The 23,033-nt window shown below is 40.9% G+C and overlaps 1 protein-coding gene across 1 annotated transcript in view; it reads left to right on the top strand.

The window, feature by feature from the left end:
* Window positions 1-23,033, top strand: part of LOC122548812 (laminin subunit alpha-3-like) — a 376,692-nt gene that overhangs the window by 257,933 nt on the left and 95,726 nt on the right. The window contains exons 42-45 of the mRNA XM_043687604.1: window positions 13,252-13,365; window positions 19,657-19,775; window positions 19,883-19,963; window positions 21,507-21,628. Coding sequence (XP_043543539.1) covers window positions 13,252-13,365; window positions 19,657-19,775; window positions 19,883-19,963; window positions 21,507-21,628 — 436 coding nt within the window. The remainder of the gene's footprint in view (window positions 1-13,251; window positions 13,366-19,656; window positions 19,776-19,882; window positions 19,964-21,506; window positions 21,629-23,033) is intronic.

Here is a 23,033-nt window from a genome sequence, read left to right on the forward strand (position 1 = left end):
TGCAGTTGTCTACCATGGGGAACCTTATCAAACGCCTTACTAAAATCCATGTACACCACATCTACCGCTTTCCCCTCGTTCACCTCCTTAGTCACCTTCTCAAAGAATTCAATAAGGTTTGTGAGGCACGACCTGCCCTTCACAAAACCATGCTGACTATCCTTGATCACATTATTCCTATCCAGATGTTCATAAATCCTATCCCTTACAATTCTCTCTAAGATTTTGCCCACAACAGAAGTGAGACTCACCGGCCTATAGTTACTAGGGTTATCCCTACTCCCCATCTATGTACATGGATCCAAGATCCCTCTGCACATCCACACTACCAAGAATCTTTCCATTGACCTCGTACTCTGCCTTCCTGTTACTCTTCCCAAAGTGCATCACCTCACATTTAGCTGCATTGATGTCCATTTGCCACCTCTCAGCCCAATTCTGCAGTTTATCCAAGTCCCCCGGCAATCTGTAACATTCTTCCAAACTGTCCACTACTCCACCAACTTTAGTGTCATCTGCAAATTTACTAATCTATCCACCTATGACTGCGTCTAAGTCATTTACAAAAATACAAACAGGAGTGGTCCCAAAACAGATCCTTGTGGCACACCACTAGTAACCAGACTCCAGACTGAATATTTTCCATCAACCACCACTTACTGCCTTCTTCCAGAAAGCCAGTTTCTAATCCAAACTGCTAAATCACCCTCAATTCCATGTCTCTGCATTTTCTCCATCAGCCTACCATGTGGAACCTTATCAAAGGCTTTACTGAAGTCCAAGTATACCACATCAACTGCCCTACCCTCATCTACATGCTTGGTCACCTTCTCAAAACATTCAATGAGGTTTGTGAGACATGACCTTCCCTTGAAGGGCTTTTGCCCGAAACATCGATTTTACTGCTCCTCGGATGCTGCCTGAACTGCTGTGCTCTTCCAGCACCACTAATCCAGAATCTGGTTTCCAGCATCTGCAGTCATTGTTTTTACCTTGACGAAACCATGTTGACTATCCGAAATCAAATTGTTGCTTGCTAGATGATTATAAATCATATCTCTCACAATCCTTTCCAAAACCTTTTCTACAACAGAAGTAAGGCCCACTGATCTATAATTACCTGGGTCATCTCTGCCGCCCTTCTTGAACAAGGGCACAACATTTCCAGTCCTCAGGTACTAAATCTGTAGACAATGACAACTCAAATATCAAAGCCAAAGGCTCTGCTATCTCCTCCCTAGCTTCCCAGAGAATCCTCGGATAAATCCCATCCAGCCCAGGGACCTTGTCTACTTTCAGTCCTTCTAGAATTGATAACACCTGTGCGTAACTAACCTCGATCCTTTCTAGTCTAATATCTCGTACCTCATTCTTCTCCTCTACAATACCCTCCTTTTCCTGAGTGAACATCGATGAGAAATGTTCATTTAGCACCTCTCCGTTCTCTGAAGGGTCCACACTCAACTTCCCATTTCTGCCTTTGACTGGCCCTATTCCTATCCTAATCATCCTTTTATTCCTCACATACCTATAGAAAGCTTTAAGGTTCTCCTTTATTCTATTTACTAAAGACTGCTCGTGTCCTCTCTTTGCTCTTCTTAACTCTCTCTTTAAATCCTTCCGAGCTGATCTGTAACTCTCCATTGCCTCATCTGAACCATCTTGCCTCATCAACACATAAGCCTCCTTCTTCTTCTTAACAAGAGTTGAAATTTCTGTTGTAAACCACGGTTCCCCTATCTTATCACTTCCTCCCTGCCTGACAGGGACATACCTATCAAGGAAACGCAATATCTGTTCGTTAAACCAGCTCCACATTTCGATTGCCTGCATCCCCTGCATTTTGCTACCCCCTTCTATGCATCCTAATTCTTGCCTAATCGCATTATAATTGCCCTTCCCCACCAATAACTCTTCACCTGTGGCATGTACCTATCCCTTTCCATCACTAAACTAAACGGAACTGAATTATGGTCACTCTTTCCAAAGTGCTCACCTACAACTAAATCAAACACCTGGCCTGGTTCATTACCAAGCACCAGATCCAATATGGCCTCCCCTCTTGTCGGCCGTTCGACATACTGTGTCAGGAAACCCTCCTGTACACATTGGACAAAAACTGATCCATCCGACGTACTAGAGCTATAACATTTCCAATCAATGTTGGGCAAGTTAAAGTCCCCCATAATGACCACCCTGTTCCTTTCACTCCTACCAAGAATGTTGCTAATCCTCTCTTCCATCTCCCTGGAACTCTGCGGAGGCCAATACAAAACTCCAAGAAGTGTGACCTCTCCTTTCCTGTTTCTAACCTCAGCCCACACTACCTCAGTAGACGAGTCCTCATCTAAAGTTCTCTCAGCCACCGTTATACTATCTTTGACTAACAAGGCCACGCCCCTCCTCTTTTACCACCTTGCCTGTTTCTAATGAAAGATCTAAACCCTGGAACCTGCAACATCCATTCCTCACCCTGTTCTATCCATGTCTCTGAAATGGCTACATCGAAGTCCCAGGTACCTATCCATGCTGCAAGCTCACCTACCTTATTTCGGATACTTCTGGCGTTGAAGTAGACACACTTCAAACCACTTCGCTGTCTGCCAGCACATTCCTGTGACCCTGAAATCCTGTCCCTGTCCTTCCTACTCTCATCCTCCTGTGCACTGCAGCTACACCTCCGGTTCCCATCCCCCTGCTGAGCTAGTTTAAACCCACCCGAATAGTACAAGCAAATTTCCCACCCAGGATATTAGTATCCCTCTTGTTCAAATGTCCCAAAAATTGCTTGAGTTTCACATCTTGTCATTAAGGACATTCCTCTAACGTTGTAAAAACTCGTCAGTGCTCCACTGAAGTGTCAGATTTGAATTAAATGTTCATGTCCTGGAATGGAATTTAAACACAGAATCTTATATCAGCAGGCAATAAACCAGGAAGGTTGCTGCCACCATAAGTATAGGAAACAACAGGGTTTCCTTGGTCTAGTGTGGTTGAGGAAAAAAAACACTTCCTGGTCTAACTAAAAGAGTCTCTTGTAGGTTTATTGCCTGTAAGATCAGGTAGATCAGGTTTATTGCCTGTTAGTGACTAGTTGCAGGTTACGTTGTTACAGAGATTTCTGACGAGGACCTGATTTTGTTCTCACTCCTTACAGATTTTCAGCTCTCCATTAGAGATCATCATGTGTAATATTGTCATTTTTAAAATTATAGTTTTATGGTGTACAAGGATTTATGATCTGAAATGAAGGCTGCTGACAGAACATAGATTGTTAATTTTTTTTGTTGTGGGAAAATCCTGTCAAGGTTCAGATATTCAGTTCAGGTATCTTTTATTGCATTCCATTGAGAGCAACCTCATTTGAGGTTTGATACAAATTTCTGACAATATTTGAATTGTGTAAAGATCACAACTGGAGTATACACATTCACAGCTGTGATCTTATAATATTTTGATAGCTGTTTAAATATTTACAAGAGAATTAGAATACAGTGAAAATTTTAAATTTCAGGCATGATCTTTGATTTGTAACAAAGTTGATAGGTTGAGAATTAGTTGTCTGTAAATTACTAATTAATCTGAAGCCTCTTTGATAGGACTACCAGTACAATCATCTGTTATTACGCTCACTGCCAAATGCATTTGCAGAATATAGGGAATTGAATAATTATTTGGCCAAAAACAATGTGTGTGGAAATAGCAGGCGATTGCTATTTGAAGAGCTGGTGCAGGCGTGATGGGCCATATGGCCTCCTATTTTAAAAAAAAATTAAAATAATGGTTAGAAAGTTTGCAGATGACACCAAAATTGGAGGTGTAGTGGACAGCGAAGAAGGTTACGTCAGATTACAATGGGATCTTGACTAGATAGGCCAATGGGCTGAGGAGTGGCAGATGGCGTTTAATGTAGGTAAATGTGAGATGCTGCATTTTGGAAAAACAAATCTTATCAGGACTTATACACCTACAGGTCCTGGGGAGTGTTGCTGACCAAAGAGACCTTGGAGTGCAGGTTCATGGCTCCTTGAAAGTGGAGTTGCAGGTAGATTAGTTAGTGAAGAAGGTGTTTGGTATGCTTTCCTTTATTGGACAGAGAATTGGATAGGTCATGTTGTGGCTGGACAGGACATTGGTTAGGCCACTTTTAGAATATTGTGTGCAATTCAGGTCTTCCTCCTTTCAGAAGGATGTTGTGATACTTGAAAGGGTTCATAAAAGATTTACAAGGATGTTGCCAGGGTTGTAGGTTTTGAGCTATAAGGAGAGGCTGAATAGCTGGGGCTGTTTTCCCTGGAGCATCGGAGGCTGAAAGGTGACCTTATCATGAGGGGCATGGATAGAGTGAATACACAAAGTCTTTTCCCGGGGGTAGGAAGGAGAGTCCAGAACTAGAGGGCATAGGTTTAGGGTGAGAGGGGAAAATTTAAAAGGGACCTAAGGGGCAACTTTTCCACGCAGAGGGTGGTGGTGTATGGAATGAGCTGCCAGAGGAAGTGGTGGAGGTTGGTACAATTACAACATTTAAAAGGCATCTGGATGGGTATGTGAATAGGAAGGGTTTAGAGGGACATGGGCCAAGTACTAGCAAATGAGGACTAGGTTAGGTTAGGATATTTGGTCGGCATGGATGAATTGGACTGAAGGGTCTGTTTCCATGGTGTACATCTTTATGAATACTACACACTGACCTGTTTTGTGCCCCATCCTGTAGGTGCACTCCCAGCAATAGCCACTGCTAACAGTGGCACTTCTGAGCTGCCAGTCCTCTTGGCTGGTAGGTGTTGGATTCAGGATACTTTCCTCAATGTGATGGTTGCCTCAACAGAAGCTATTGAATATTCTGTTGCTAGCTGAACAGGATATTGGTCTCACTAATAACATTCATTGCAATGTGTTGCACCTTAAAATGGAGTAAACTGCTTTGTTTCTGCTGACAGTTGCTGCTTTAGTGCTGAAGGGTTTCCAATTAATCATTTAGCTTTGAGAGACTGTCCACAATCATTAGTTGAATGGCCAGTCTAACCCAGGCACTATTTTGCCAATTTCAAAAAATCACTGCTGAGTGATAGTTTCCCATTCTGTGCAGGTTCATAGAATCATAAAATCATAAAGTACAGAAGAGGCCTTTCAGCCCATCAAGTCTGCACTGACAAAAAAAACTACTCTAAATCTGCACTAGTTCCACTTTTCAGTATTTGGCTCATAGTCTTGAATGTTATGACATTTCAAGAACTCATCCAAGCACTTTCTCAAAGGTAATGAGATGTCCCACTTCAACTACCCCCTCAGGCAGTGAATTCTAGATCCCACCACCCTCTGGGTGAAAAGGATTTACCTAAAATCCCCTGTAAACCTTTGGCCTTTCACCTTAAAATTATCTGCCCTTGACCCCGGTTTGATACAGACAAAACCCCAAGTCCTACCCTAGGTTACTGTTACAATAACGCAGGCTTTCGCTCAGTCTAGATCTTGAAGAGGTGGAAGCATTGCAACTGAACATCTAGCTGTTAATTTCAAATTATTAAATTTTAAGTTTCCCTGTGTGCTGAGGGTTGCAGGAGTGTACTTCTTCAGACCTAAGAAAGAAGCCTAGACTTCCCACATATATGGCTCTTAGCTTCTATTACCTCTCCCTGACCCTTAACCCTGGTAACTCCAAGGATGTATCCTCAACTCCCTTATATCCTTTAACTAGGTGCTTTCCTTCGAGATCAGTGTTATTTTTCATATTCACATTTGCATCAGTACCAGCCATCTCACCATCTACCTCAGTCTCCATACTAAACCATCAAACTGTTTATCAGACATCCAGTACTAGATAAGAGGTAATCTGATAGAACTGTTTGAAATCATAAGGGGCTGGATAGAATAGCAAGAGAGAAACTGTTCTCACTTATAAACCTGTTAAGAACAAGAAGGTATAGATTTTAAATGATTTGCAACAGAAGCAAATGCAAGGATTTTTTTTCACTCGAGTGCTTGGTGTCTGGAATATAATCCCTGGAACTGTGGTGGAGGCAACTTCAATTGAGGCAATTTGGAGAGTATTGGATGATTATATGGGGAAATGGCAAAAGAATGGCATTGAATCATGATGTTCATTTGAAGAGCGAGTGCAGACACAATGGACTGAATGGTCCCCCCTGCACAGTAACAATTGTGTGATCTTGTGGATGTGATTACTGGATAGTTAAACAGTCATCTGCTTGCACAGAGTCATTATGGACTTCTGAAGAGTGAGCCATGTTTAAAAATCCTAAGAGAGTTTTTTTGAGTTGATAAGAAGGAATCGGTGAATGGTTCCTTCTTATCAACCAGAAACCAGTATTTGGTTTTCAGGAGGTTAGTAAATAAAATTAAAGTGATGGCATGGGGAGGTAATATAGTAGCATGGATTGAGGATTGGTTATCAGGTAATGAATGGAATAGAAATAAATGGATTTTGTTCAATTTGGCACTCACTGGCCAGTGGGGTACCACTGTGCTTGACTCCCAGGTGTTCAAAATCTATAACAAGCATTTGGATATGAGGGTCAAATGTAATATTTGCCTATATGTGATTCAGTGTTAAAGTTTTGTCTGAAAGTGCTGCTGTGAAGCACTTTGGAATGTTTTATTATGTCAAAGGTGCAATATTAATAATGACCATTGTTTATAAGGAGCAAGTTTCTCTTTCAGCAGCTGTTCCTGCAATGATTCCTATTCAGTACTTTCAGAGGAATAAATGAAAACTTCTTAAAGTTGGACTCTTCCTACATTACCATGCCTCCTTTTGGAATATTAAGTCAAATCTTCCTTTAAGATTGTTCAGAAAGCTGTTTAATAACTGTTTGACATTGTATATCTCACCCTTCAAACTCTGTACTCCCTTGAAGTGGGTCTATGATTGCTGGTTCGGTACTCTGGCACTGTTGGCATTGCAGCTTGCTATTTTCCAAATGTTTTTGATGCAGATCCAAAGCACACAATAACATACTATTACACCATTCTTCAGTTAAAGGTTCGACACCACATAACAAACATAAATTTGTATATTAGACGCATGTTTTTCTGGGATAGCTCACGAAAGTTATCAGGTTATATTCTTTGCTATTGACTGGAGTGAGAAATTTCCAAATCTACATTATAGATGTATTTGACATCAGGAACACTTGGGTTAATTAGCTGGTTAAACAGTCAAAATCTGCTATGTATTTGAGCAGCAAAATTTTTCCATTTAAATGTATTTTTTTTTAATATTCTGACTTGTAGGATTGCAATTTTTTTAAACTATTCAAAACATTGTGAGAAGGAATCTCAAAATTGTTATGGTACAGAAGGAGGCTATTCAGGCCATCATATCTGCACCAGAGCATTTTGAATTAGTGGCAACTTCTTGGCTTTTCCCGTATCCCTATACATTATTTCTAATTAAGTAATCATCCAACAACTTCTTGAATCCTTCACTTGAACCTGCCTCCACTACACTTCCAGGCAGTCCATTCTATTCCCTGACAATTCGCTGTATGAGAAAGGTATTTTCACATTGCATTTTCTTCTTTTGTAAAGCTATGCCCACTGATTCATGACTGTTTGACAGGCAGAAACAGTTTCTCCCTTTCTACTCTGTCCTTACCCATCACGATTATGAAAACTTCTATCAAATCTCCCTTCAGCCATCTCCTTTCCAAGGAAAACAGATCCAACTTCTTCAATCTTTATTCATTACCAAAATGTTTTAACCCTGGAATCATTCTCTTCTGCACTCTCCAATGCATAAACATCATTCCTAAAGTGTGGTGCCCAGAACTGCACACAATTCTCTGGCTGAGGTTTAGCTAATTTCTGATATAAGTTGATCATAACTTCCCTTCTGGGGAGTTGGTCAGCTCAGTTGACTGGACAGCTGGTTTTCTAACACAGAGTGATGCTAACAGGGTAAGTTCAATTCCCATGCCAGCTGAGGTTACCACGAAGGACTCTTCTTCTCAACCTCTTTCCTCACCTGAGGCATGGTGACCCTCAGGTTAAACACTTTCCTATGGTCTTATGGCAACTTTACCTTGTTTTTGTACAGAATATTACTGGATCAGTTGCAGGGGGGTACAGGTTCAAGGTGCAAAGGGGGATGTTTAAAAAAGATGTACGACACAATTTTTTCAATCAACGGGTGGTGAGTGCCTGGAATGCGTTGCCAGAGGAGCTGGTGGAAACAGACATAATAGCAGCATTCAAGAAACACCTGGACGAATACACAAATAGGAAGGGAATAGAGGGATATGGCTCCTGTAACGGAAGGCAGTTTTAATATGGAAGGACAAAATGTGACGCCACAGGCTTGGTGGCCAAAGGGCCTGTTCCTGTGCTGTATTGTTCTATGTTCTATGTAATATGAAATCTCGCATTTTACTTGAGCTTTTCCCCTTGTACTCACATTGACAAAAGCAAAAATATACTTCAGCCAACTGGATAACCAATTTTCTCCTGTAGTGTAAATTAAAATTAAAATGACCCTTAACAAGAGGAAACACCCTTTCTATGTACACCCTGTCAAGAATCCTCAGGATCTTAAATGAATAACTTCTAGTTCTAGTCTTCCCCTCCAATGTTAATATCTTTTTTATGTCTACTGTATCAAATCTTTTCATAATTATAAAGATGTATTTCTGGTCAATCCTCAATCTTCTACAGAAGGAGCCTCTTTTATTCAACCTTTCAAAAACAAATAATAGGCAAGAGTATCAACGGCTATGGAGCAAAGTCAAGCAAATGGTTCAGATTCTATTAGATCAGCCATGTCTAAACAGGCTTAGAACATAGAACGTAGAACAGTACAGAATAGTACAGGCCCATCGGCCCTTGGTGTTGTGCCAGCCTTTTATCCTACTCTAAGATCAGACTAACTGACGTAATGTTCATTTTACTATCATCCATGTGCCTGTCAAAGAGTCGCTTAAATGTCCCTAATGTATCTGACTCTACTACCACTGCCAGCAGTACATTCCATGCACCCACCACTCTCTGTGTAGAGAACCTTCATCTGACATCTCCCCTAAACCTTCCTCCAATTCCCTTAAAATTATGTCCCCTCATGATAGACATTTCCGCCCTGGGAAAAATTCTCTCTACTCACTTAATCTATGCCTCTCAACATCTTGTACACCTCTATCAAGTCTCCGCTCATCCTCCTTCACTCCAATAAGAAAAGCACAACATCCCTCAACCTTTCTTCATGCCCTCCAGTCCAGGCAGCATCCTGGTAAATCTCCTTTGCACCCTCTCTAAAGCTTCCACATCTTTCCCATAATGAGACGACCAGAACTGAGCACAATATTCCAAGTGTGGTCTAACTATAGAGCTGCAGCAGAATCTCACAGCTCTCAAACTCAATCCCGTTGCGGAACACCACTGGTCATCGAGCTCCAGGCTAAATATTTTCAATCACCTTCTCCTCTTCTGATGTTCCTATGGAAGGAAAGCCTAACTGGGAATTACTTGGACAATTAAGGCACCAATGAAAAATCAAAACCAGTTAAAAATTGTGCACTCTAATCCTTGATTTGAAAAACAGGGCTATTTTTCTAATACTTTTCCACATAGTTAACAAAAGCACATTGAGACTATCTGAGTTCTTCTACATGTGTAAGTTGGAGAAGTGAACATGGCATTATGTTTTCATTGTTTATATCTCCAAGATGTTAATTCCACTGCAAAAAATAAATACTCTGACGAAAAAGCAATGCGTCAGCATTTCTGCGGTAGAAATCAATCACATTAAAATGAAATGACTGAGTGACTGTCTAGACATGCCTCAGTCCAGACATGATAAAGGTGTGTGGCTGCCACACCTTCCAACTAGTACCAACTAGATCTGCAAATGCGTTGTCTGATTTGTCAGTGTTGTATTAGTGATTATAGCTGTTGTAAATCCTGAGTCAGAGAGAGGCAGGGTTTAAAGGTGGAGTATCAGATACTTTTGCAAGTTTGATTCAACCTGAGTACAGGCAGCATATATAATAGGGGCACTGAGTGGTGAAATCCACATCTAGAGCTATTGACCCGTGTGACTTGGAAACTGAGGATGTCCACCTTTAAGGTTCGGATGAAGACACTCCATGTCCTGGCTGTCTTGTTATCGATTATTGGACTATGTTCAGCGGGGAACAGACCACTGGATAAACCAAAGAATATACCATCGACTTCACGAAATGTTTCTTTGAATAGCAACAGTAGGAGAATCAACTGCAGGCAGGTAATATTCTGTAATAAGATACTGTGAAACAACTCAATTAAACTCAGAACTAGTTTCCTTCTTGTTTATAATTTAAAGAAACATGCAGTTTTGTGTGCCCAATGCTCTTTCCAATTCAATAAAATACTTCTAGAATATGAAAAGTGCTGTAGAATTTTTTGATACGTGGGGTTTTTTTTAGCTGTTGAGATCTGGGCAAATATTAGTTTAGTTGCTGTTTACTGCATTTTTTCTATAAAGCTACAAATATGAAATTTGCTGATATTTTTCTAAGTATGATTTTGGTTCTCTTGATGGCAGGAATGAACAAGATCATACAAAATTTAATAGGAGTGAGATATTAAATGAAGTATTTTTAATTCTCAACTAAGGAAAATTGTAATTACATAACAACTTGTTGAGGTCAGGCAGGTACTGCCTGAAATGGAGCTGGAAGCAGATTCATTAGGAATTTTTAAGAGGAATTTGGATATAAAGCTGAAAGGGAAATAATTTGCAACACTGTGGAGAAAAGAAAGGGAGCAGAGGGACTAATTGAATACCTGTTTCACAGGCATGATGGGCTGAATAGCTGCCTAATGTGTTGTCTGGTTCTCTGATTTCGAAATACAACACAGAAAAGCAAACATCAATGTTTACTCTGCATACGAGTGCATAGTTTTAATCATGTTTACCCATACTGTTCCATATCCATTAAACTCCTTTTCCTTCATCCTCTTCTGAAATCTAATCTTAAATATTAGTTCAGTTTCTGACTCACCCATTAACCTTGAAAGTGAATTCCACAGCCATGTGATTCTTTGTCAAGAACGTCTTCCTGTCTCTGTTCTAAATCTTACATTTTAAAACAGTGGAAAGAAAAAACAGTTACTTACATGGAACCTCTCAGGATTCAGGATTTCCCAAAACTCTTCACTGCCAAATGTTTTCTGAGTTTCTCCAGCAATATCTGTTTTTGTTTATTTTAGATCTCCAGCATCTACAGTTCTTTATTTTCTACAGAGTAGTTACTGTTGTAATATAAGGAAAATGGGCTGCCATCTTTCAAGATCCCAGAAACCATCACGGAGTTAAATGATCCTATAATCTTGTTTTGGTGATGATTGTGACCAGGACACTGAAGAGAACTCCTGTGTTCTTCATCAGAATTGTAGCAATGGAATATTTTATATCCACCTGACAGGATAGACCACCATTTCATATTTTATCTGAAAAATAGCACCATGAGCAGAGAAGCATTAAGACCATAAAATGTAGTAGCAGAATTAGGCCATTCAACCCATTGAGTCTGCACCACCATTCAATCATGACTGATATGTTTCTCAATCCCACTCTCCCACCTTCTCCTTATAACCCCTGATTCCCTTGCTAATCAAGAACTGTTGTATCTCTACCTTAAATGCACTCAATGGCTTGGCCTCCACAGTCCTCTGTGGGAATGAATTCCAGAGTCACCACCCTCTGACTGAGGAAATTCCTCCCCATCTGAGTTCTAAAGAGTCATCCCTTCACCTTGAAGCTGTACGCCCAGGTCCTACTAGTGGAAATGTCTTCTCCATGTCCACTCTATCCAGCATGCTCTCAGTATACCACTGGAGTATTTACCTAAATAATATGGTCTAGTCTCTGGAGTGGAGATTAAACCTATGACCTTCTGACTCAAAGATAAGAATGCTACCCACTGAGTCTGAGCTAACCTATGGCTTTGCATTCCATACCTCTCATTTACATGAAATATGTTGTTTCTACCTAGCCTGTCCTATCCTTCCATAATTTTAAATATATCTGTTTTATCAGCTAATAAGAAACCATTTAAAATTTTTTTTAGATTTGTATTTCCTTATAACAGACAATGTCTTAGTGACCCTACCTGGTATTCCCTTGAGTCTCAATGTTCTTCCTGAAAATGGAGCCCAATATTACTTAAGTTGATTTGTGTTGATGGCCTTGTATCTAGTCAATCTTATTTTCACTTTTCTCCTTTGAGTTTTTGGAATATACATTTGTTTCTTATGTAGTAATTAGAGAACAGAAACAGGCCATTTGGCCCAACTTGGTATTTTTATTCAGTTGTGGGATTTGGGCTTCATTGGCTAGGCCAGCAGTCATTGCCCACCCCTAACTACCTCAGAGAGGGTGGGGGTGAGCTGCCTTCTTGAACCACCATAGCCCTTATTGTGGAGGGATGCACACAGTGCTATTAGGTAGGGAGTTCTAGAGTTTTTGATCCAAAGACAGTGAAGGAACAGTTACATGGTTTCAAGTTGGGATGCTGTGTGGCTTATAGGGGATCTTGTGGACTACCCTCACTTGAAACTATATTGCTGATCTGTCAATATTGGTGTTTATTGTCCATGTGAGACTCCTCCAATGCTACCTCACCTCACCCTATTAGCATATCCTTCTATTCTTTTCTCCCTTGTGTGTCTATATAGCTTCCTTTTAAATACATACATGCTATTTGTTTCAACCAATCCATGTGCTGGTGTCTTCTATAATATTACCATTCCCCAGGTAAAGAAGTTTTGCCTGAATTTCCTATAGAGTATTTTAGTAAGTATTATTTATTTACCACCTCCAATTTTGCTCTTGCTTACAAACGCAAACTTCTCTATATCTCTCCTTTCCAAGTCCTCTATTTGATTAAACTTCAGCCTATTCTTTTGCAGAGAAATGAGCCACAGTCTGTCAATGTTTGCTGTCATTTTAGTCTCTCAGTTCTGGTAAACTTGTGAGTCATTTCCAGTGCCTACATATCCTTGCCATAATATGGAGACCAGAATCTTGCATAGTAATCTAAGCGTAGTCTAACCTAAGTTCCAAAAAAGTTTTTAAAATAACATCTTTTGCTTCAATTCCATCCTTCCAGAAGCATATCCCCTGTGCTTTATTTTAATCTCCTTATTAACTTGCATCACTACTTCTGGTGATTTGGGTCACTGAGTCTCTATATCCTCCTGCCCTCTACCACAAAGTAAATGTTGGCTTACACTTTTCTCAATGTTTATCTTAAATAGAAATGTGCCATTGGATACTACAGAGATTGGAATGGCTTCTTCTCGGGGCGCTGTGTACCCTGTCGCTGTCATGGACATTCAAAACAATGTGCAGACCGGTCTGGAAGATGTATTGTAAGTATCTGGATATGGTATTTTTATGTACTGTGCAAAATGCTACGAAGTGTTCACAACACACAAATATGACATTTAGCCCAACAACTCCACTTCTCCTCCACACATCATTTTTAATCTATCCCAATTGCCTTATCTTCTATCCCTTTCTCCCTCCTGTGTTTATCACCTTCCATAAATGTAATTATGCTATTTGTTAAAACTATACCTTATGTTGATGAGTTCCACATTCATACTCTCTGGGTGAACAAATTTCTCTTGATTCCCTATTAAATTTCTTAGTGAATTATCTCATATTGATGGTCAGTAGTCATGGCCTCACTAGCAAGTGGAAACATAAGAATACATGAATTGGAGCAGGAGTAAGTCATTTGGTCCTGAGACTACTCCAACATTCAATAAGAACATGGCTGATCTGATGACTTGACTATGGCTCACCATTCGAGGCATTGACTTCCAGTTCCAGACGTTGCTGCTGTATGTGGACCTTGGAGACTCACACAGCCGGAAAAAAAATTTATAGGGAATGCTGGTACTAGGTATTACTCTAACCAGCTGAGGTTTTCCCTTGTTCCCCATTGATTTCAGTTTTGTTAGTGCTCATTAGAATGCTGCCATGATCCCAAAAGCAGTCACTCTCAACCGACCTCTGGAATTCAACTCCTTTGTCCATGTTTGAATAAAAGTCAAAAGTTACATGATACCAGGTTATTGTCCAATATCTGAAATCACAAGCTTTCAGAGCGCTGCTCCTTCATCAAATAACATTTGTCTTGGCTTTATGGCAGTTTGATAGCACTGCAAACCAGCTAACTGAGCTAACCCAACACTGGATTATTAGTCCAATGACATTATCAACATATCTCCAACTTCCTCACCATTATAAATTGAACTCCATTTGCTGATTGATCAGTTTTGCAGACTTCTTGTGTCCTACGTCCAAGTTGCTTTCCTACTTATCTTTATTTTACTCATTTTGTGGGATGTGGGTATCACTGGCTGGCCAGCATTTATTGCCCTTCACTAGTTGCCCTTGAGAAGGTGGAGGTGAGCTGCCTTCTTGAACTGCTGCAATCTACCCGCTGTGGGTTGACTCACAATGCCCTTAGGGAGGGAATTCTAGGATTTTGACCCAGTGACACTAAAGGAACAGTGATATATTTCCAAGTCAGGATGGTGAGTGGCTTGGAGGGGAACTTGCAGGGGGTGGTGTTCCTTCCAGATGGAAGTGGTCATGGTTTTGGTAGGTATTGTCTGAGGAGCTTTGGAAAATTTCAGTGGTATACCTTGTAGATGGTACAAACTGCTGCTACTAAGTCAAGATTAGTATGGTGCTGGAAAAGCACAGTAGGTCAGGCAGCATCCGAGGAGCAGGATAATCGACGTTTCGGGCAAAAGCCCTTCATCAACACACTAATCTTGACTCTCATCTCCAGCATCTGCAGTATCCACTTCTGCCCATCTCCTGTGGTTCTACACATAAAAGGCCTCATTGATCTTTAAGGGGCCCTATTCTCTCCCTAGTTACTCTTTTGCCCTTAATATACTTTAAGAATTCTCCTTGACCTTATCTGCCAAAGCTATGTCATGTCCCCTTTTTGCCTTCTTGATTTCCCTCTTAAGTGTAATCCTGAAGGGATTCACTTTATCCCAGTCATCTCTGCCTGACATATGCTTCCTTCTATTTCTTGATCAGAGCCTCAATATCTCTAGTCATCCGCTGTTCCCTACTCCTGCTGTGTGGGTTTCCTCCTGCCAGCTTTGCCCTTCACACTAACAGGAACATGCTATCCCTGAACTCTCATTATCTCAAGGCCTTTGAAAGCCTCTCAATTGCCAGACTTCCCTTTACCACAAGCAGGCTCCCCCAATCAACTTTTGAAGGTTCCTGTCTAATACCATCAAATTTGGCCTTGCCCCAATTTAGAACTTTAACTTGTGAACCAGGTCTGTCTTTTTTGATAATTATGTTAAAACTAATAGAATTACAGTCACTGGTCCCAAAGTGCACCCCCACTAACACCTCAGCCACTTAGAGTCATAGAGATGTACAGCACGGAAACAGACCTTTGGTCCAACCCGTCCATGCCGACAGATATCCCAACCCAATCTAGTCCCATCTGCCAGCGCCCGGCCCATATCCCTCCAAACCCTTCATAGTCATATCCCTATCCAAATGCCTCTTAAATGTTGCAATTGTACCAGCCTCCACCACTTCCTCTGGTAGCTGATTCCATACTCGTACACCCTCTGTGTGAAAAAGTTGCCCCTTAGGTCTCTTTTATATCTTTCCCCTCTCACCCTAAACCTATGCCCTCTAGTTCTGGACTCCCCCACACCAGGGAAAAGAATTTGCCTATTTATCCTATCCATGCCCCTCATAATTTTGTAAACCTCTGTAAGGTCACCCCTCAGCCTCCGACGCTCCAGAGAAAACATCCCCAGCCTGTTCAGCCTCTCCATGTAGCTCAGATCCTCCAACCCTGGCAACATCCTTGTAAATCTTTTCTGAACCCTTTCAAGTTTTGCGTCATCTTTCCGATAGGAAGGAGACCAGAATTGCACGCAATATTCCAACAGTGGCCTAACCAATGTCCTGTACAGCCTCAACATGACCTCCCAACTCCTGTACTCAATACTCTGACCAATACAGGAAAGTATACCAAATGCCTTCTTCACTATCCTATCTACCTGCGATTCCACTTTCAAGGAGCTATGAACCTGCACTCCAAGGTCTCTTTGTTCAGCAACACTCCCTAGGACCTTACCATTCAATGTATAAGTCCTGCTAAGATTTGCTTTCCCAAAATGCAGCGTCTCGCATTTATCTGAATTAAACTCCAGCTGCCACTTTGGAACTTTTTGGAGTCACTTGACCTGTCTTATTTCCCAAGAGGACGTCGGGTTTTGCCCTTTCTCCAGTAGGTTAATCTACACATCGATTGAAAAAGTTTTCTTGAACACACTTAACAAATTCCTACCCATCCAAGCCCTGAACAGTTTGGCACTCTCAGTCTATGTTTGGAAAGTTAAAATCCTCTACTATTACAACGTTATTATTCTTGCAGCTCTCTGTAATCTCCCTACCTATTTGCTCCTCAATTTCCCGCTGATGTCTGGGGAGCCCACAGTACAATCCCAACAAAGTGATCACCCCTTTCTTATTTCTCCGTTCCACCAATAAAACTTCACAGGATGATCCTCAGGAATATCCTTTCTCAGTACTGCCATGATGTTTTCCCAAATCAAAAACGCCATTCTCCCTCCTCTCTTGCCTCTCCTTCTACCCTTCCTATAGCGTCTATACCCTGGAAGATTGAGCTGTCAGTCCTGTCCCTCCCTCAGCCATGTTTCTGTGATAACTATAACATCCCAGTCTCATGTAGGTAAAAACAAGGACTGCAGATGCTGGAAACCAGATTCTAGATTAGAGTGGTGCTGGAAAAGCACAGCAGTTCAGGCAGCATCCAAGGAGCTGGAAAATCGACGTTTCGGGCAAAAGCCCTTCAACAGGAATAGAGGAGCTCTATTCCTAATGAAGGGCTTTTGCCCGAAATGTCGATTTTCCTGCGCCTCGGATGCTGCCTGAATTGCTGTGCTTTTCCAGCACCACTCTAATCTAGATCCCAGTCTCATGTTCCCATCTGTGCCCTGAGTTCATCCACCTTAACTATCAGGCCTCTTGCATTGAAATAAATGCAGTTTGATTCATCAGTCATTCCTTGTTTTCTGCTATGCTCTTGCCAGCCTGGTCTATTTAACTTGCTCTCTTTAAATTCTGTACCAGCCTCAACTTTCTGTCGTCTTACCACTGCATGATGCTCCAACCTCCCACCCCGCCAGACTAGTTTCAACCTTCCCAAGTAACTCGAGCAAATGTTTCCACTAGGAAATTGACGCCCTCCAAATCAGGTGCAACCTGTCTCTCCTGTACAGGTCACATCTGCCCCAAAAGAGATCACAATGATCCAAAGATCTGAAATCCTGCAACCAGCACCAGCTCCTCAGCCATGCATTCATCTATCCTATCCTACTATTCCTCCTCTCACTCAAGCATGGCAGTGGGAGTAATCCAGAGATTGGGCTTGGACTGCAGGTGATCCCAGTAGTGAGCCTTAACAAACTGTTATGGTAATAATAGAAAGGAGAGTAAAGAGGAAAAAAAATTGGGTGTGGCCATCAGGCAAGTGATAGTCAGGAGATCAGAATTCATGGAGCAGGAAGAAGAGTCTTTTTTAGCTGAAATGCACCACCGATCATGTTAAGTCAGGACAAACACTGAGTCTTCTATCAAGAGTCTGACAGCTGTTTGATGTCGGACTACTATGGGAAGGATGGGACAAGTTGGACAAGTCAGCTGCCAGAACAGCCACAATGGGCCAATAGGTCTCCTTCTGTCATGAATTATTCTTTAAAACACAGCAAATTGAAATGTTTAATGAAATAAAATATTAATTTTAAGTGATTTTGATTTGTTTTATAGATTCTTTATAGTCTCTCCAATGCACTCTTAACTGTTTTGCTGTAATCAGGCAGTACAACAGTGAAGTAAACTTGTTTGGAACAGTAACTCAGTGTAATTCACTGGTGGATTAAGATTTATTGTCCAAGGTAGGGTTAGATTAGCTGAAGTTACAGTAAGATATGCACAGAAAGTACAGAAACTATAAAAGTCTCTTGCAATGCCCTGAAGCCAATTAACTGTTTCTGTGCAACTTAATACATTCAGTTAAATGTTAGGAGATTTCCTTAGAATATTATTCACTGTATGAAAGACATGTTAAAGTTGGACCTCAGTACAAAAAAAGTAACTTCAAAAATATTTATTGTCGATTTTCAGCTTTTATGCCTTGCAGTGTGATATCTCAAGGCCAACTGACTGAATTGCGAATTTTAGATGACAACTATAAACATATCTTACCATATTACTTATTAATTAAGTTTGTTTAAAAGTTAAGTGTGACAACCTCAGGAACAAAGTAGAAGGTTGCCATGAATTGAGGTATCATTTTTTTTAAATGTAATTAGTGTATCAATAGGGCACAGTTTTGAAACCTTATTTTAATTTTTAATCCAGCTGTTTCTGCTGCACTCCAACATATCAATTACAGCATGTCTATTCTGCCTGAGGATAGGAATCAGGCCAAAGATGGGTGGGGACATGTGCTAGCTGAGATCTTACGAGGTGGAGTCTTGGTGATGTGCGAAGTACTTAGATCTTATTCCAGTTATTTGCTTTATTTGGCATTCTGTTTGTAGAATTGTAATTTTAAAAAATACATTTTCCAGTGTTGCTTTATATGCTGTTCTATTTCACAAATTGGAATCTCAAATGCTAACGTAAAACCTTACAGTGCAGAGGAAGGCCATTCAGCCCAAGGTACCAATGCTGGCTCTTTGAGTTATCAAATTAGTCCAACTCTCCCTGTCAGCTGAGGAGTAGGCTGTAGTGTATAAAGATTTGGCTTAACCTCCTTGCTTTTATATCCAATGCCTTTGGGTTTCAAGTATTTGGACAGAGTGGACAGTGAGAAACTCTTCCTGTGAGCACTGAGAACCAAATGACATCTGTTAAAATCACTGGCAAAGACCAGAGGAGGATAACTAATATTCTACAATGAGTTCAATGCACTTTTAGAAGGTGCAGTGGAGGCAGATTCAATCATGGCTTCCAAAAGAAAATTGAATAATTATCTAAAGAGAATAAATTGTAGGACTGCAGGGAAGAAATGGGGAAGTGGGACTAGCTGAGTTTTTAAAACTAATTCATTCACAAGATTTCTGGTTAGGCCAGTATTTATTGCCCAACCCTAATTGCCCTCTGAGAAGATTGACTGTGAACTGACTTCTTGAATTGCCACTGTCCATGAAGTGAACCAACATGAACACAATGAGCTGAACTGCCTACTTCTGTGCTGTAACCATTCTATGAATCTGTTTATAAAGTCAATAATTCCATATGCCTTTAATAGCCATACTGCCTTATTCTGTCACCTTCAATGATTTGTGGATACACACCTCCAGGTCCCTCTGGTCCTGCACTCACTTAGAAATGTGTCATGTGGATTATATTACCTAAACCTCATTTCTTTTCAGAAATGTGCCATTTCATCTGAGCATTTAAGTTGCCGGACATGTGTATGTTCATTTCACTAGTTTATATGCTTTGTAAAAGTCTTGTTATTTCCTCCTCACTTCAGAGTTTTCAATTTGAATAGTAAACTATGCAGTGAGCTGTTTGACCATACATATATGTCTAAATAAATAATTCATTGTGCTTTTCTGTACCAGGATTGTAAACATAACACAGAAGGAGATCACTGTGAACGATGTAAATCAGGTTTCTTTGGAAATGCTGCCCAAGGTACCTGCAGTCCCTGTCCTTGTCCATACACACAACCCTCCAACAAGTAAGGTTCACGAGCTTGAAATGCTGTGCTTAAATTAACGAGTCAATGTTCTGTTATTCAAATCTCAGTTTGGTTTATTGATAGCCTTCAATTGCTTTTGTCTACAGCTTTGCCACACGATGTGGCGAGATTAATGGTGCCTTTCAGTGTATGTGTAAACCGGGCTATACCGGATCAAGATGTGAGAGGTTAGTTCTTTTAAAAACTTTTTCATGGGATGTAGGCATCACTGGCTATTGATTCAGCATTGATTGCCTGCTCCTATTTACTATTAAGAAGGTGATGGCAAGCTGCTGACTTGATTTGTCATAATCCTTGCTATGTTGGCACATCCACAGTGCACTTTGGGTGAGATTCTGGAACTTTGACACAACAAAAGTGAAGGAACGGTAATTATAGTTCCCAGTCAGAATGATGAAAACTTTCAGGTGGCATTGGTGTTCCTAAGCATCTAAATGGTGATAGGCACACGTGATAAATAAGGCATCATGGAATCAGATCTTTATGTGATTGTTAATTCACGACTTAAGGGCCTCAGTTGGTGGTGGGATAGAGACCTTGTCCATGGTTGTCTAACTCTGGGGAAGGCAGGAAGGTGGCAGAATTCGGGTGTACCACCAAAACACTAGAAATGTGATAGGGTTATACCCTAACCCTAACCCTAACCCTTCCCAACTCCACGCCCACTGCCAACTAGAGTAGAGGAATCCATCCAATTTATGCAGTCTCGTATGGTGCTTTGTTTTTCCAGCTAGGTGATGATCCTGACAGTTCACTCCAAGTCAGGAACCTGGAAGTGGTCTTGTCAAGATGTCAGTTTAATTCACTCTAAGGTATTTAAAGAGTGTGGTCGAATCTTGTAATCGGGAGTTACCATGGGTGGAGCCCGTTGCATTGGAATATTAGGCACTGTTGAGGCAAGTAGGATATGAGGGTACCTGAAGATGGAGGAACCTTTGAGGATGCTTTGAAATTCTGATCCCTTCCACAAAGTGGCCAACAGCTGTAACACTGACCTGCTGGTGTGGAGGATAAAATAAAGTCCAGAATGATGAACCTAGGCATTTTGGAAAAGTCATAAATCAAGAAAAGCAACACCTCTTTGGAACATCAAAATGAAGCCTGACTACCAAGGGGTATTGGAAATTATAAAATAATAATGATAATGCCTGAAAAACATCCAACAGTTAAGTCTGTATCTGCAAACAGAAAGTCACAGCGAGTCAAGTTAAACAGGACTTTCCCAGAGGAAACCCGACAGGTTCACTGACCATACTGGTTATACATCCAGCTTGATGTAACTCCAAATTGAAGTTAATATTTAGAGGGAGTGAAACCAATCTCATGGGCTTCCTGCATAGTGAGTCAGGCTAAATATAATCACAATATTTCAGGTCAATGACCTCCCATTGACATTCATTAAAAACCTAAAATGCTAACTCTGGTTATCTCTAAAATAAATGCAAAGCACTGTGGATGGTAGTGATCTAATAAAAACAAGCGCTGGAGAAAATCAACAGTCTAGCAGCATCTATGAACAGAGAAACAAAGGTAATGTTTGGAGTCCAATCTAGCTAAGAGAAGGAGTTTTGTAAGAAAAATCCATATTGGACTTGAAATGTTCACCATTTCTCTCTTCACAGATACTGTCCGACCTGCTGAGTGCTTTCCCTTTCGGCATCTTCTGATTATACAAACATATATTCAAATTTATATTAATTAAATCTGCAGGTGTGCTCCAGGTTATTTTGGAAACCCTTTGGAGATAGGAAGTGAATGTAGACCTTGTCAGTGCGGACATTCAAGTTCGACAAGTTGTGACCCATTGACCGGCCAATGCAGCAACTGCCAAGGTAACAGTATGAGCCTACATGACAGAGAAAATCTCAATCTAAATTAAAGAACGCAGTGGTATTGTCACTGAGCTAGCAATTCAGAATCTCAGGCTAATGTTCTATTGTTGTGGGTTCAAATCTCACCATGTCAAATGGTAAAATCAGAATTGAGTCAAACTAAAATGTTATACCAATGGTGTTTATGCTAATTATTACAAACGTCCACCTGGATCACAGATGTCCTTCAGGGATGGAAGTCTACTATGTGGTTTGGTCCACGTATGACTCCAGACCCATCTGCTTGTAGCCTTAAATCCTTCCTGTCTATCCCTGATAGCCTTCCATCCTTGCTTAACTAGAATCTATGCACCTCTGCCTTTAAAATATTTTGCTTTTACTGTATTTTCAAGAAGAGAGTCCAAAAGGTTCTCTACCTGCTGAGAGAGAGAAAAACTTCACCTCATCTCTGTTTTAATGGCTGATCCCTGAGTTTAAACAGTGACCCCCTCGATCAAAATCACTCACAGGATGAAACATTTCTGGACATAGTCATAAACATGACCAGCACAGAAAAAAAACATTTAGCCAATCAAGACTGCACTGGTCAAAACTAACCACTTAATCATTGTAATCCGATTAATGTTTGGCACAAAGCCTTGTATGTCTTGGCATTGCAATATTGTTGAATGTTAGAGTTTCTGCCTCTAAACCTTTATAGGCAGTGAGATCCAGATCCCCACCATCCTCTGGGTGAAAAATATCTTTCCTCAGATCTCCTCCAAACTCCTACATCTAATCTTGGTCATTGATCTCTCCACCAAGGGAAAATGTTTTTTCCTGTCTACCCTGTCTATGATCCTCATAATTTAATACATCTCAATCATGCCTCCCTCAATCTCATCTGCTCCAAGGAAAACAAGCCCAATCTACCCAATCTTTCTTCATAACTGAAATCGCCAGTCCAGACAACATCCTGGTAAATCTCCTCTGCATCCTCTCCAGTGCTATTACATCCCTTCTATAATGTGGGTTCCAGAATTACACACATTACTCTAGCTATAGCCTAGCCAATACTTGATACAGTTCCAGCAAAACCTCCCTGCTCTTAAACTCTATGCCTATCACCTAATAAAAACAGGTCCGCCAAAAGTGGCCCGGTCGCTCAGTGGTTAGCACTGCTTCTTCATACCGCCAGGGACTCAAGTTCAATTCCACCTTTGGGTGACTGTCTGTGTGGAGTTTGCACATTCTCTTCATGCCTGTGTGGGTTTCCTCCTGCAGTCCAAAGATATGCAGATTAGGTGGATTTGCCATAGAAATTGCAAGCTTACAGGGATAGGGGTGGGTCTGGGTGAACTGCTCTTCAGAAGGTTAGTATGGACTTGATGGGTTGAATGGCCTGCTATCACACTGTAGGGATTCT

Source organism: Chiloscyllium plagiosum, chromosome 4 (genome assembly GCF_004010195.1).
Source record: "Chiloscyllium plagiosum isolate BGI_BamShark_2017 chromosome 4, ASM401019v2, whole genome shotgun sequence".
NCBI classification, from domain to species: Eukaryota; Metazoa; Chordata; class Chondrichthyes; order Orectolobiformes; family Hemiscylliidae; genus Chiloscyllium; species Chiloscyllium plagiosum.